At 36.9% G+C, this 15,433-nt stretch overlaps 1 protein-coding gene across 1 annotated transcript in view; it reads left to right on the top strand.

Annotated features, from left to right (window-relative positions):
* The first annotated feature begins 6,555 nt into the window (after positions 1 to 6,555).
* kazna (kazrin, periplakin interacting protein a) overlaps positions 6,556 to 15,433 on the top strand; it is a 65,731-nt gene continuing 56,853 nt past the window's right edge. The window contains exon 1 of the mRNA XM_079827976.1: positions 6,556 to 6,923. Within this exon, the coding sequence (XP_079684102.1) occupies positions 6,743 to 6,923 (181 nt within the window). The 5' untranslated portion in view covers positions 6,556 to 6,742. The remainder of the gene's footprint in view (positions 6,924 to 15,433) is intronic.

Genomic DNA, 15,433 nt, shown 5'->3' on the forward strand with positions numbered 1-15,433 from the left:
GAGACCAGCTTCAGATCACATGCTGCCCGTAGATTTTTGGACTCAGATAGACGTCCATTTGTCCGGCGTCCCTCCCCCATGAAACCGCATGATACATATTGAAGAACATATAAAATAGTTAACCCATCAAAGCCAGTTTTCATTAAATGCTGAGGCTCTTACTAACAGCCAGCACATCGTATGAGTAAACTATTTTATTTTTATTTCACTTTAATATCATTTTTGTATACATGTATATTTCAGGAGATAAATAGCGATAGATTCGTCATTTGTGATGCGGTACCAAACTATAACGCACGTTTTGACTCTTTCCATATGTTTTTTTATTTCTGAAATTTTGATGGAGGCGGCGCCCCAGCGCCCTCTATTGACCAGCTGCCACTGGTGGTTCAAACAAATATGGCTGGGCAACAAACTCAAGCTCCTCTTCTCTTACATTGAAATCCTCCGACATTTCTCTTTAAAAATTCTCATTTAGACTTCTAATTCTTGACTGGTGTTTTGTTTTGCTCTCTCCATTGCGCTTCCGCATTCGTCAATGCGTCATGCGTCAGGTCAAGGGTTACTCTTTCGCCGTAAATCGATGCGTACGGCTGTCTGTCGGAAGCTAGTTATTTTAGCATAGCTTCACTTCAGAAGGCCTTTATTAACCCCCGGAGGCATGTGGACTGGATATCTTTTATGATGGATGGATGCACTTTTCTGGGCTTCAAAATCTCACCCCACATTTACTGCTATTATAAAACTTGGAAGAGCCAGGACTTTTTTTTTATATAACTTCGATTGTGTTTGTCTGAAAGAAGATGGCTTGCGGGTGAGTAAATCATGAGGTAATTTTCATTATTGGGTGAACCATCCCTTTAAGGCTTCTCTTTACTATCAACTATATGCTAGTACTTTAATTGCGTATGAATGTACAGGGACTCTTGTTCTTCTGCAGAGGGTCAGTCTTTGTGCAGTTTGAACGAGAAGGTCCCTTTGTATGGGTGGAGAAAGAATCTGGAAGATGAAGAGCAGGTGTCACTGCTTATCAAAAGAGAAGCACTTCAGAGAGCCATGACACTCATGACTCACCTGCAGCTCAACGCACAAGTATGGCCAATTATGTTCCTTTATGTATATTTTATATACAATATTACTTTATAGACACTACCTTTCAAAAGTGTTTTCGCAAGGATGCATGCAATTAATTTAAAGAAGCTGTAAAGACATTTATAATATCAGAAAAGATTTCTATTTCAAATAAATGCTGTTCTTTTGAACTTCCTATAAAAAATTATTTAGTGTTTTAACATTTATAATAAGAAGAAATGTTTCTTGAGGATCAAATCAGCATATTAGAATGATTTCTGCAGGATCATGTGACACTGATACTGGAGAAATTTTAAAATGTAATTTGCCATCACAGGAATAAATTACATTTTAAAATATTTAAACAAAAAACAGTTATTTTACATTTTAATAGGATTTTACTGTTCAGATATTTTTACAGTATTATTGATCAAATAAATGCAGTCCTGGTGAGCATAAAATATTTATTTTTTTAAAACATTTGGTATATTTTGGTTCATAATCGGTCAAATTACCAAAACAATATGCAGTAGAATGTTGTGTTGGTCAGTGTGAACGCGAGAGTTCCAGTATAGGTGTGAGTATGTGTTTGTGTTTATGTGTGTGGTTGGACAGACAATTTCCCTATCCCATCTGCTCCTCCTGGCCAAATCAAACCCTGATGAGCCGAAACCTCCCCCTTTCCCAGACCAGAGATCCATCAGCCATCCTGCCACTCAAGGCCAAAGGGGGGCTGGAAATGATAATGTTGCTGCCATCTTCCTGTCCTTTTCCTGCATTTTTTAATAACCCGAAGCACACGCTCACTTCTCACGCCGTTCACTCACACATAAACACATTTATTTTGAGTGAGCTTTTAATAGGGTTACAAGGTTTATCGTGACTTGATGATTAAAAACCTTGCAGATTCAAGCCTCACGCTACACATTAATGACCCTCAGTATGAATCTAGCCTAGACGGGACCTAGCAAGGTCCAGACTTAATCTCACCAGTGAGTCCCTGGGGGACTGAAAAGGTCTGCTAGAGTCAATTTGCTATTCCTCCTCATCAAGCCTAACTCAACACACACACACACACACACACTGGTCAGTGTGCATAGGCCCAGCTGGTTCTCAGAGGGCACATGTCACAAATGACTAACGTATCCCACAATGCCATCTGCTTCTGATATCCCAGAAGGCCTCCAACCAATCAGAAACACATGGTCACCAAAGAAACACCTGACTGACATTAGAGGGCCGGCTGTTACCATGGTGATGAGCCCAGCTCAGATGAGTGCCTCAAACTCTACAACAAATTGTTTTAGCGGTTACGTGCATGTGTGTCAGGTTTGTGTTTAAGGTCTGAGTCAGTTTGGGATGGGGCAAGATGCTTAGGAAGTGACTCTATAGGTGTATATGCGAGGGTCTGGCTGGTCTATTGTGTCTGGATGTGCAAGAGCTACATTAATTGTCTCTCCTCTCCTCATTTTCCTGCTCAGCAGAGCGGAGAGAGAGACAGAGAGAAAGGGAGAGGGCAAAGGACAAGGGAGAGGAAAATTCAAAGGGGCATAAAGAGAAGAACACAAAGAAAACCAGAGGAGATTAGACAAAAAGTGTAAATAAGAAAAATGGGGTCTCATTCTTTCTTTTAAATCTCATTAAAGCAAAGCCAGAAAGTAGTAATTAAAATCAGGCATGATGAAAAGCTCTGTTTCTCAAATGGTGAGGATCTTTCATATCTCTAAAACAGCTGCTGGATGAGAGACTCTGGCTCTGGGATATCAAAGTATTTAAAGGGATAGTGAAAATCCTGCAGGCCCTAATATACTCACTGCAAAGTTATCTTTTGTTCTTTGCTTAGGGGTAAAAAGAAGTTTAAAGTATCTGTTAGAACATCCCGCTGCTAGATGTTTAGACGAATATGTAATGTGCTGCGCACTTTCAAGTAACAAAATCAACACACACACACACACACACACACACACACACACACACAAACAGCAGTTAGAAAGCATCTGATCATAGCGATGTGGATGTTTGCACTAGCTCTGCAATTTGAAGTCCCATTACGTTCATTTATATGGCACTACAAAAGATTGCATTAAAGAAAGCAGCTTTCCAGTATTAAATATGAAGAAAGTTGGCAAAACTAAAAAAAATATATATATTGAGGTAATCAGTTATACATCACATTTTTTTAAGTTAAGAAATTCAAAATGTAAGTAAGCCCAAACTGGCAGATTTCAATGTTATACTCATAGCCTACATTTTAATTGCTCTTGACATTTTTAAGTAAGTTAATTAATACATTTAACTCATAATTTCATGTAGTCTCAATTTAAATATATTTTGTAGTAGAAATTTAGCTATAGCTAGCTATTTCAGCAAATGCGAAACACAATGCTTTGATAACATTAGCATAGCATAGCAATTGAGTACGGAAATATAGAACATTTAACATGTTTTCTAACCAAGCTCATGCTCCTCTTGTCATATGGTATAACTTAAATTAAATACTACTAATTATCCCACTTAACATTAATCTTGCACAAAAAAAAAAATATATAACACTTAATTTGAGCATTTACTCTCCTTTTCGAGTGCCATGGCCAGGCATGTTGGGAAGTAGCTCAGTTTCAGGTAAATTTAAGTTTGTCGAAATTAAAAGAAACAAGTTCATAGAACTCAAAACAATGAAATTTCAATTTTGGTTACTTAAAATGTGTCATTTAGTTGTCTCAGAAGAAGTTCTGAATACTCATAAGTTCAGGTTACAGGCTACAGTAATTGCATGAGGGTGAGTAAATGTTACACAATGTTCATTTTTTGGGGTGAACTATCCCTTTAAGTTTTGCAGTTGTTCAAGTACTGAAGAGGTCAGAGGAAAACAGTCCTCCATCAGGGATTTTTGGTGCCGTTTGTGACTGACAATAAACACATTGAGAGAGACAGCTGAATGTCACCCTCACAAACTGCTCTGACAGCAGCCTGGAGGAAGTGATGTCATAAACAGAGGGAGGTGTTGTCATCTGCTTCAAAATACAAGCTGAATGCATGCGTTATATTTCATGTGTGTTGCTCATATGCAGTGTTACTTTCATTCTCTTTAACAGTGTTTTTTTCTGCTTGATTTATGTGAGCAGCAATTACTTGCAGCTCATCATCACACATCCGAAGAGGGATGTGGTCAGTGCACTTTGGTCAGGGACGTGTGACTAAATTAACACAGAAAAAAGACTTGGAATGAATCTCATTGCTTACTGTGGAGTACTATATACTAGCTGCTATTTTTGTGCAACAGAACACATTAAGGTGCTGCCACATTTCTGCACAAATTTGTGGGCAAAAAAAGTCAATTGTCCTTGTCAATTGTGTAGCGATGCATGTTGGTCAATGCGGTGAATTCACTTGATCTACTTGAACCTGATGCGAAATCTTGCCATTTTGTTGTTACATGACCTCATAATTTTGCTTGTTCCATTAAAAAATTATTTAGAAAATATTTTGCATTGTTTATTTTTTAAAATGTAAAAGTTAATTTTTTTTATGTAAAAATGTCTTTAAAAAACTCTTGGCAGTCTGATTAAATAATGCGTCAAGAAAGTGACACTAAAAATCTGAGATTATTCATCATTTTGAAAAAAGAAGGTCAAGTGAACTCGTATTACTTTGAATGGGAGATGTGCAATATGGCAGAATAAGCCCCGCCTTCTAAATAAAAGAGCCAATCGCCAATTAGTAAAGTAATTGCAGCTGAGTGAAATGACTTGCCTTATATGGACTTTGATTGAGTGCATTGCATTATGGGATACAGTACAAATTGCAGTGATACTGCACTGATCCTAGTATTAAAGGCAGGAGGTCAATCCGAGTATTTTGTGCGTATTGTGCACGCACAGCATACATACCACATAGTAGAATGACTATGCATACATTCTATACTGAACATAGTCATGGTCACGAGAACAAAACTAATTCAATGGAAGCTATTTTCAGTTTTTTACTAAAAGCAGGTAATATTGAACTGGCATCCCACTGAAATACTTTTTTGAAGGTTATGGATGTTTAAGAGGATGTTGTCTGATGTAACTGCCTTTGGGTGTGGTCCGTAATCTTTTAAACCAAGTCTCACAGAGTTAGACATTACAACATTGTGATTAACATACAAGAGAGAATTAGCAGAAGATCTATTGTGGTTCCACCCAGATGTGACAGGACTGACCACAGTCAGGAAGCGTTTGGGATTCCCATCAATGTGGAATCGTTTTGTTTATACAGAGGAATGAAGAAAAAGAATTCTCTAGGAGAAAGTGGTATAAAGGGGAATTTAGAAATAAGAGTTCTTTATTTTGCTTTGGCTCTTGAAACTCCTTACACACACACACACACACATTCATAACATTCTAACAAAACCACAAAATTCTGCTGTCTCAGAGATGATTGAAGTGAAGAATTTGAGTGGGTACATTAGAACAAAACATATGCTCTTTCTCTTTCTCTCTCTCTCTCACACACACACACATACTGTAGCCAAAGTCTCACAAACACTTTGAATGCATCAGTGTATCATCTTCTCCTTATGGTTTGATAAAAAGCAAATAAATATATGTGGGAGTGTCGTATGTAAGGCAAGAAATTGATGACTGAGGATGAGCGTCATAAAGCGAGGTTCCCTCTAGATGCAATATTTTTCACATTGATAACATTTACTATATCCTTCTTTAACCCTAGAACCAAATCACTTTATTAGATTTAAAGAGGAACATAATTTGGCAGATTTATGAGCCTCACAAACATCGAGGAACACTTTAAATGTCCTAACAAGTTTCACTATATTTGTGAGCACATTTTCAAAATGCGGCCTTCACAAGTGTAGCCAAACCCGTACATGCACACACACAGAAAAACATGCACATCTCCTCTGGGATGCATTCACTTTTCACTTGCCTATATACATGTTAAAATAAATTTGATATAGACAATTAAATAAAAAAAAGAATCTATCAAAGATAATATTTGATATAGGCTTTTTTTTGAGGGGGGGAACTAGTTATTAATTGAAAGGTAACTAGCCTATTAGGTGTGATATTTTGCTTTATTATTATTATTATTAGCTGTTTTATACCACAGCTAGGCTATATGCTTTGTTCATTTTTCCTTTATATATTAAAAAACCCTAATTAAATAAATAAACAAATGTATTTATCTATTTAGTAGTGTACTTTTATTTATTTGAAATTATTTTAAAATCCTATATTGTTAAATAAATACATCATTTGTTAATTTGTTAGTTTATGATGCCAATGTGATGTTCTTTTAGATGGGTGCCCTCCTCCTCTCTTCCTCAGATGGTACAGTCCGTTTAAAGAGCCTCTTGGAGTCTCTTGTGCGTTCAACTCTCTCCACGAGAGCGCGCGGCGGAAAGATTCGTTTAGTGAAGCACGCTGTTTCATTCTCTCCAAAGCCTCTGTCTCTCACTGTTTATCTTTCTCCCTGACAGCCACATACAAACAATGGACAGAATGGGACTCTGAATATCCGTTCTCATCTTGTGGATTTTGGGGGATTTCTGAGCTTATAAAAGAAAGCAGAAGGACAGAATGGGGTTTTAGTGTGCTTATGATGCAGCAGGCGATATGACACGCTCCGTGGGTTCTGTGGATTCTCCCCGCAGGCGAAGATCCGGAGAATGATGGACGAGAATAAGCAGCTCGCGCAGCGGATCGATGGCGCGATCCAGTCCGCGAAGCAGGAGGTGGCGAACCTGCGCGCGGAGCTGACAGCCACCGGCCATAGACTGGCGGAACTCGGCGAGCTGGAAGAACCAGGCGAACCGCAAGAACATCAGCAACAACAACAGAACCACCACGGTAAGGAACCGCACCTGTGACCGCTCATAGCTCTTACCTGTGTGACCTTCGAGTGAATGGACAGAATAGCTACAAACTCTCTCTCTCTCTCTCTCTCTCTTTTCATCCGTTCCATTCAAGTGGGTTAGTATGGTGATTCTGTTTTCAGTTTCCTCACTTGACAGCTGGGGTGTTTCAGGAGAGTTGAAGTAGCCAATGATTTTTTTTTGTGAAAGTGTCAGGACATAATGTGTGTTTGTGTGTGTTTAAATACTTGCATTAAGAGGGAGTGTTTGTTCATCAGCAAGTTTGGTATCAAAAAATCTACTTTTTTGTTATTTGCCACACTGTAATTGGTTTTCAGTTTGTTTGTTTTTTACCTTTTTGATGACATTTTTTCGGACAACAATTGAATCAGTTAATTGAAATTATACATTTTCAAAAACCCAAGACTAGATGATATGAAATGCTACATAACCATTCCAACAATACCAAATTTAACCAACATCATGTTTTGAGCATTTGGCCATTGTTACTTTTGGGGGCATTTTGGATATTTCCCTTGCTTTAAACAAGATATCCACAAGAGAAACCGCTTTACAGAGAACCCGAGCAATGTAATTGAGCACGGCTCATGTTTCAGGAAATGGCCCTTCATTTCATTTTCCATTAATGCTGTCAGACTAAGTGTACCACACTACAGAAGAGAGAGCATATATGGCTCTATCTGCCATTCTGTTTGCTGTTGTAGCCATTGATTGATTGGTCAGTCTTCTGATTGTCTGCAAGCTGTGTGGTGTAGCTTGGTATGGCTTTGGTTTTGAGTCTCTTGGGTGTTCAGAGTGATTCTCTGTTTCAGATCCACCTGCGTTCACTGGGTGGAGTGGACACCCTGTTGTGGGTCATAACATTTAACAGATGCTTTTTATCTAAAGCAATCTACTGTACGCCAGAGCCACCCTGGGGATGTGCTTAAGGACACAATGATGAATCAGGATTGTGATTCCTATAATTACTCAACAATCTCAGATAATTGCTGATGCATTTAATGTGCCCTGAAGTGACAGTGGAGCTTTGTTTCACCGTACACACATGCAGCCATCAATTTATACTCTCATACAAGGTTAGTCTGTGTGTATGTTTTGATGAGAATGAATCCAGCTTGTCCTGTCAAAAATGTTTTAAAGTGCCCCTGTTATGCTATTTTTAAGGTTCCTAATTTTATTTTGGAGGTCTCCTAGAACAAGTTTACATGCATCAAAGGTCAAAAAACACTTTAATTATCTCATAATATACATTGCACATCACATTTTTCAATGATTTTCAAACGACTCCTTGGATGAATCAGTTTCTCTAAATCCCTCCTTTCCGCAAGCTACTCTGATCGGATTGGTCAGATGGCCCAGTCTGTTGTGATTGGGCTACTGCTTACAACGCTTGTCAGAAGCTAATCGTCCATTACCATAACTGAACTTCAGCTGAGGCTTCCTCAGCGATTGAACACACTGTAAAGACAGTAAAGATGTCAATTTTACCATATCAATCCGAGCGTGGGTATGACAATGAAACATTGGAAGAACTTATTCAACCCAGCCCTCCATCGCAAGGACGACTTGAGCAGGACGTTTCTCAGTAATACACTGCTCATTATGAGGTACATTATGAGATGTTGCAGCTGTAAATCCTCACCATCAGCATTAACAAGTGTCTGTCCATCAACAAACCGATGTGTGTGTGTTTCTAATTTATTGCGGTGCACATGCAGGAACTGTATCAATAACGGTGCATATGTTAGCCAAGCACTAACGTGAATGACTGATGTAACAAACATTTGTAAAAAAAAATCTTGCTCCATCTTTACTCAAAGTAGTAAGAACGACAGATAATCTGCATTAACTCTTTCACCACAGTGTTAATTTTGACTGCAAATTTTGATTTCGTTTTAGTCATAGTCTTTTGACTAAAATGCCATTTAGTTTTAGTCATATTTTAGTCACCTGAATTATTTTTAGTTTTAGTCGACTAAATATCATATGATTTTAGTCGACTAAATCTACTGTAGATTTAGTCTCCTAAAATCTAATGAGTTTAGTTCAATTGTAATACATTAAGCATTTAAGCTCCATTTAATTTTGACATCATTTTGTTTTTGACATTAAAAATACACGAAAGAGAGCACAATTCACTTTTTTGTTTGTTTTTTAAAAACATCTATATAGTTTTTATAACTTTGTATTTTTGTTTTAGTTAGTAGGCCCTATCAGGTAAAGCTAAAGCTTCAAATAGGTTTGTTTATTTATTTATTTTTATTTCAGTTACCATTTATTCAAGTAATGATTTTCTTTTAATGGTTTTAGTTAACTATTATAACCCTGATACTTAATTGAATATGTGTCAAATACTGGTCTTTCCTCCTGACTATAAATTAAATGGGAATGAAAGGAAATACAGTTTATTGTGTAACCAAATATGAATATATAATGTGTGACTTTTAAATTATAAACAAGCTCGAAATACACATTGACTCTTATTTTGAAAGGTCTGCGCCTCTGTTGCAGTTGCAGGAGCTCATTCAAGTTCAGATGAAGAGATAAAATATGCATTGTTACAACCGTATAAAACACATTACTATATAAACATTGTAAAGTAAACATTGTCATTATTCATCAGCATTAGTTCATATACAATTGCCTGGCATAAATGTGCGCTATTCATTGATTGTGAGCTGCTCTGGAGCGCTGTATTGGGGATGCGGGGGTGAGCCTGTAGAGCGCGCAACAGCGCTGTGTTTTCCAGCAGTTAGATCAGCACGTTCAAATCAAATGTGCGCATCTGTTACACAGGACATCAGTTCTGACTGGATCTCTTCCCTAATCGACCCTCGCTAACATTTTCATCTCGTTTTTATTTGTTGACGAAAATGACAGTAAGTTTTCGTCATAGTTTTAGTCATCCAACACTAGTTTTTATTTAGTTATCGTCTCGTTTTCGTCAGTGAAAAAAGGTTGTTGACGAAAATTGACGCAAATTATTCGTCAACGAAATTAACACTGTTTCACCACCAAACAATTTTGCATTATTTGTAAGAAAACACTTCCCAGCCAAACATGGAATTTTCCGCGTTTTCACTCTTATATGTTAGGGTGCGCAGTTACGCATCTTCTGAATGAGTACAGAATCTCCTGATTAAAACACCGGTGAAGAAGACACACACAAAAAACAAGCGATCGTATGTAAGCAGATAACGTGATCATCAACATTAAACATCATATAAATCAAAACTGCCTAATGTTACTGAATGAAATGTCGACCCAGGACGAGCTATAGGACTGTGCAAGCATTAGGTGTGTTGATGATCTGTGATCTGTGTTTGATCATCTTCCTGAATCCAATCTGGATGTAGACTTTGATAAAAACGTGATGTTCTCAGCTTTTTGTTTAAAATGTTTTTTATTTTTATGAAACTTACCCATATTTAAGTGTTGATAAAAAAGGAATGCATGCAGCTAGAATAAAACTGTTTTGTATATATTGTATGCTCAGATATTCATACAACAAAATATTCGATGGGCCATTACATTTTTGTGAAAATGATCAAAAACGCTGGCGGGGAAAGAGTTAATAGTATTTTTTAACAAGTATTTTTTCCAGTGTGCACGTATTACATGGCATGTACTTGTTTGGTCATTTGTGGTGTTCATTTAGTATAATGATCACTAAACTGTATATTTTGACCCTTGTCTGTGCCACCCAATTATTTCATGTCTGTTTATTTATTTATTTGGTAAGCAAGCATATAAGTGGGAAAATGTACAGTCAGCCAGTATTTACTGCAAAACAAACCCCTACAGAATGTACATCACAGGATGTTTATTTTGTGATTATGCTGGCTAACTGTACATTATGCATTCAATACATACTGCTACAAAATTACTTCTATAAAGCATATAAAAAGAACATTAGTCTTTCTATTCCTCTATAGAAATCCGTCTTATGACTGCAGATGAATCCTGACACTCAGGGCATCACTATGAGGCTCTTGCTCGCAGCTCTCTCTGATTTCATTCAGCACTTCATTGAGAGCTCAGCAGATTGTGATCTTGTGTCTAATGTCCCACATCCACTCCAGGAAAGGCACTTTTCTGCCTTGGGTTTGTCTTCCCAAGTTACTTGATGCCATTTATTTGTATGCACATTTTTGTATTTGGCAGGTGCTTTTATCCGAAGCGATTTAGAACGCATTCAGGCTATACATTTTATTGTTTCCAGGGGAATCAAACCCATGACCTTGATGTTTCTACTGCTTGTTAAGCCACAGTATTTCAGTCTGGCCAAGCTGTTCTATCGGCTAATCAAGGACTTTTTGTTGCTTGTGTCATTTTGCCACATGTCAGAATGCAGGACGTGTATTGACAAAATAATGACTTATCAAGATGGAAAATCACACGGACACATGTGCCCAGACACGGGCCTGTCAGTGTAGATGAGAACAGTGCTTATTTATCTCTTGGAAGAGAGAGCAGCAGTGCAGATGGCCCTACAAAGACCTGCTGGTAATGAATGAGACACTAAACGCATACAAATAAACACACACACACACACACACACACACACACACACACACACACACACACACACACACACACACACACACACACACACACACACAGTCTTGTCTGCTTGTAGTTATTTTCTCAGTTATGGCATAGTACTATCTACATTAACTATGATTTTGAGTTATTTTATTTGCTTAAAGGTGATGTTTATAGAGCGTTTCCCCACTATGGCCAGCAAAGGATGTGTCTAAGTGCACTTGGAAGCCATACATCTGACTTATGTGATATTGATGTTTCTAAATTGCCTTAATGGCCTGGCTGCATAATTGTTTTGATGTAACAGCTGTCGGCTGCCATGCATGTACAGAAGGGTGGTTGTTTCTGTTTCTGTTCAATTACACTTGCATACACATTTGAGAATTGCAAATATGAGCTAGTTATGGTAAATCACTAACAACGTAATTGCTGTTGTAACACTTTACTTAAAGCCCTTGTATAATGCATTATAAGTATTTATATACTGCACATTTATATTTGCAGATTCTGAAATTGGTTGTTTGTCATGTGTTCTAACAATGAATATATAAGTATTATAACTGTGGTTACAAATATGAGTTCATACAATGCATTACAATAGATAATAAGTGCATTAAAAAACTTTTATAATGCATTATACATAGAGGTTTTAAGTAAAGTGTTACCAAATTCTGCTTGAAGAGGCAATACCTACAGACGATTCGCTCCACACAGGTGAGCTTGTGTTCATCTTTAGATTATGTCATAGGGGCTGTTCAAGTTCGAATTCCCCATCTATCGGTCTCTAGGCAGCAGTGTGGGTTGCTAGGCAATCTTCTCTCATTATGACATCACAAAGGGGAGGACTGATAATGCAGCTAAAAGCTTTTCTCCCTTCTCTCCATATACGCTTGCACACACTCCAGCTGATCAATGCTTTTAGTTTATCCTACTGACATTAATGAGCTATTAAGGGGGTCATTACCTCGTCAGATTTCGATTATGTTGCGTTGTATAAAAGTGGTAATATTTTCATAAGGGTGTTTGTCCGTGCGCTTGTCTATCTATTATTAAAACGCTAAATAAATCTAGTTGTTAGTATCCCAGCAAGAGCTTGTTTATAGACAGGTGTTGTATGTGTGCGAGCGCTGGGATGGGAGCCGGCTGAAAGCAGTCCTGATCCTCATCCCTCAGACGTGTGAACTGCCTAATTTAAATGCAAGGCAGAAGATGAAACATCTCGACATATATCCAGATCAAGCAGCTGGATTGAAGCAGTCAAGAGCTCAGCTCACCCATAAAGACCATTTCCATGCTTGGATCAAAAGGAATCACCATAATTTAAGATGTAAGGCTTTAAATGGCAGTAAAGCAGCATTTAAAGGTCAGGCTAAATCACAACCATCAAGTTAGAGACCGTTCCGGGCTCAGTTTTAATCTAATATTATTAGACATATGAGTAGGATGTGCTCTCAACTGATCTATGATACCTTATTCTCTCTCTTTATTTGATCCTACTTGAATTCCTGATGGTGCTGACTGATGTTTCCCCTGGCCTGTGATTCTGGCTCCTTTCTTGGGAATGATGTTGTTTAAAGATGCGATGAAATGGAAGTAGCCACAGATCTTTTGTTCCATATTATGACTTTCAAATGTAATGGATTATCAAAAAATGTAGGGATTGAAATGTGGGTGTTGCACTCAAATGGTGAAGGGTGGGTTTGAGAGGTCGTTTACGCGACACTGTTAAAATTGGAAAACTTTTAATGCGTTTTGGCCCGTTCATTTACACAATAACTGCGTTTTGGGGGCCTGAAAACACAAACTTTTGAAAACGGGTTTCAAAGTGCAAGTTTTTGAAAACGATACCGTTATTATCTCTGTGTAAACTACAAAAACACACAGTTTTTCTTTACAAAGTGACATCGTACACTCTTAAAAAAAAAAAAGGTTCTATATGGCACCAAAAATGGTTCTTTGTCATAATCATAGAGGAACCACTTTTGGTGCTATATAGCACCATATCTTAACATGTTCTGTATATGGTAGTGGTGCTATATAGCACCTTAGTCAAAGAATCGGTGAAGAACCTCTGAAGAACCACTGAAGAACCAAAATTGGTTCCATATAGCACTTAAAAAGGTTCTCCTATGATTACGAGCCAAGAACCATTTTTGGTGCCATATGCAACCTTTTTTTTTTTAGTGTAACTGGCCTGGCAGCATTAATACAGAGTTTTTAACCGTTTTCATGTATTCATGGGATCGTTTTGACAATGTTGTCATCTGCAAGCATAGAACGCGAAGGAAATCTTTTATACAATAGTTTTATACAATACAGATAATTTCAAAGCAGCTTTACAGTGATAACAAGAAAAAAGATTTAATGATGCAAACATTCATTTTGGCTGTACAGCAGCTTGTAGCTGATGTCAGTTCAGTGTTGATTCAGTTCCTTTGTAAAGATCATTAATTATTAAATTAGCTTATTTCATCTTATACAGTTCTGCCGAAAACGGTGATGTCATTGTCTAGTTCAGTTCTCAGTGCACTAAATAATTGGAAAAGTCCTGCATACGTCACCAGAGATTAGTCTGTTGTTGTTTTTCTACCAGAAGTCAGGTTATGACATTTTGATTAAACATTACAAGGTCACTGTTTAAAACAAAAACAAAAACGTATACATCGATGAATCGTTCTCAATAAGATCAATAACATGCATTTAGAAAATAGATGCAAGAAATTTAATGTGACCTTTATACTCTTGAATAATGCAGACTCATTATTTTATTTTACTGATAATGGTGCAGCCCTACTCTATTTTCTTATTATGTTGAATCAATCTTGTACCTTGTTAATATTCACTCCCTTTTACCTCACGACGTAGAAAAAATAAGAAAAGTGTGATCATAAGTGTGCTCAACACAAATATGACAAATAGTTGACTTTTGTGACCTTTCAGACTGATTCATGATTTCAAAGGGCAAATTATTTCTTTGTTAGTGATGTCATGATTAGTGAATCAGCTGATATTTGATCATTTTGAGAATACTGGGAACTATTTTTTTTGTGTGAATTGAATCAATATTGTGTGAAATAAGTGTTAATGTAAATTCTGTCTTGATTTAATTTAGTATAATTGAGTTATAGCCACCGTATACACTACCTGTTCAAACCTTTTTAAAGAAATTGATTCTTTTATTCAGCAAGGTTGCATTAAATTGATCAAAAGTGACAGTTAAGATATTTATAATGTTACAAAAGATTTGTATTTCAAATAAATGCTTTTCTGTTGAGCTTTCATTAAAGAATCATGTAAAAATTAATCATGGTTTCTAAAAAAAATATTAAGCTAATGTTTCAAGATTGATGATAATAATAATAAGAAATTTTACTTGAGCACCAATCAGCATATTAGAATGATTTCTGAAGGATCGTGTGACACAAGACTGGTGTAATGATGCTGAAAATTCAGTTTTGCCATCACAGGAATAAATTATTAAACTGTCAGGCTTCCAGCACCGAATGGAGTGATCGTGCCTTTTTTTTATATTGCTCTCCGCCAATCTATTTTATGTCAATATACCTTGTAGTCGCTTTAACATCACAAGTGGCTAATTCTGAACATTCTAAACATTGCCTACAAAGCATAAGAAAACTGAAGATATATTAAACGAGAATTTTTCAATAGTAATAATAATATTTCACAATATTACTGTTTTTACTGTATTTTTGATCCAATAAATGCAGCCTTTCTGAACAGAGAGAAGAGACATCTTTCAAAAACATAAAAAAATATTTTGAATGGTTTCTATACAGTCCCTCCAGGATTTCACAATATTTTTTGGTGATCAAAATGACACATTTTGTGGTGGTAATTTCCAGAAATTTGTATTTTTATTAGGATAACACATTTACCATATTATGTATTATGTTGCACAATAGTCATACATGACAATAG

Source organism: Gobio gobio (genome assembly GCF_949357685.1).
Source record: "Gobio gobio genome assembly, chromosome: 10".
Classification (NCBI taxonomy): Eukaryota; Metazoa; Chordata; class Actinopteri; order Cypriniformes; family Gobionidae; genus Gobio; species Gobio gobio.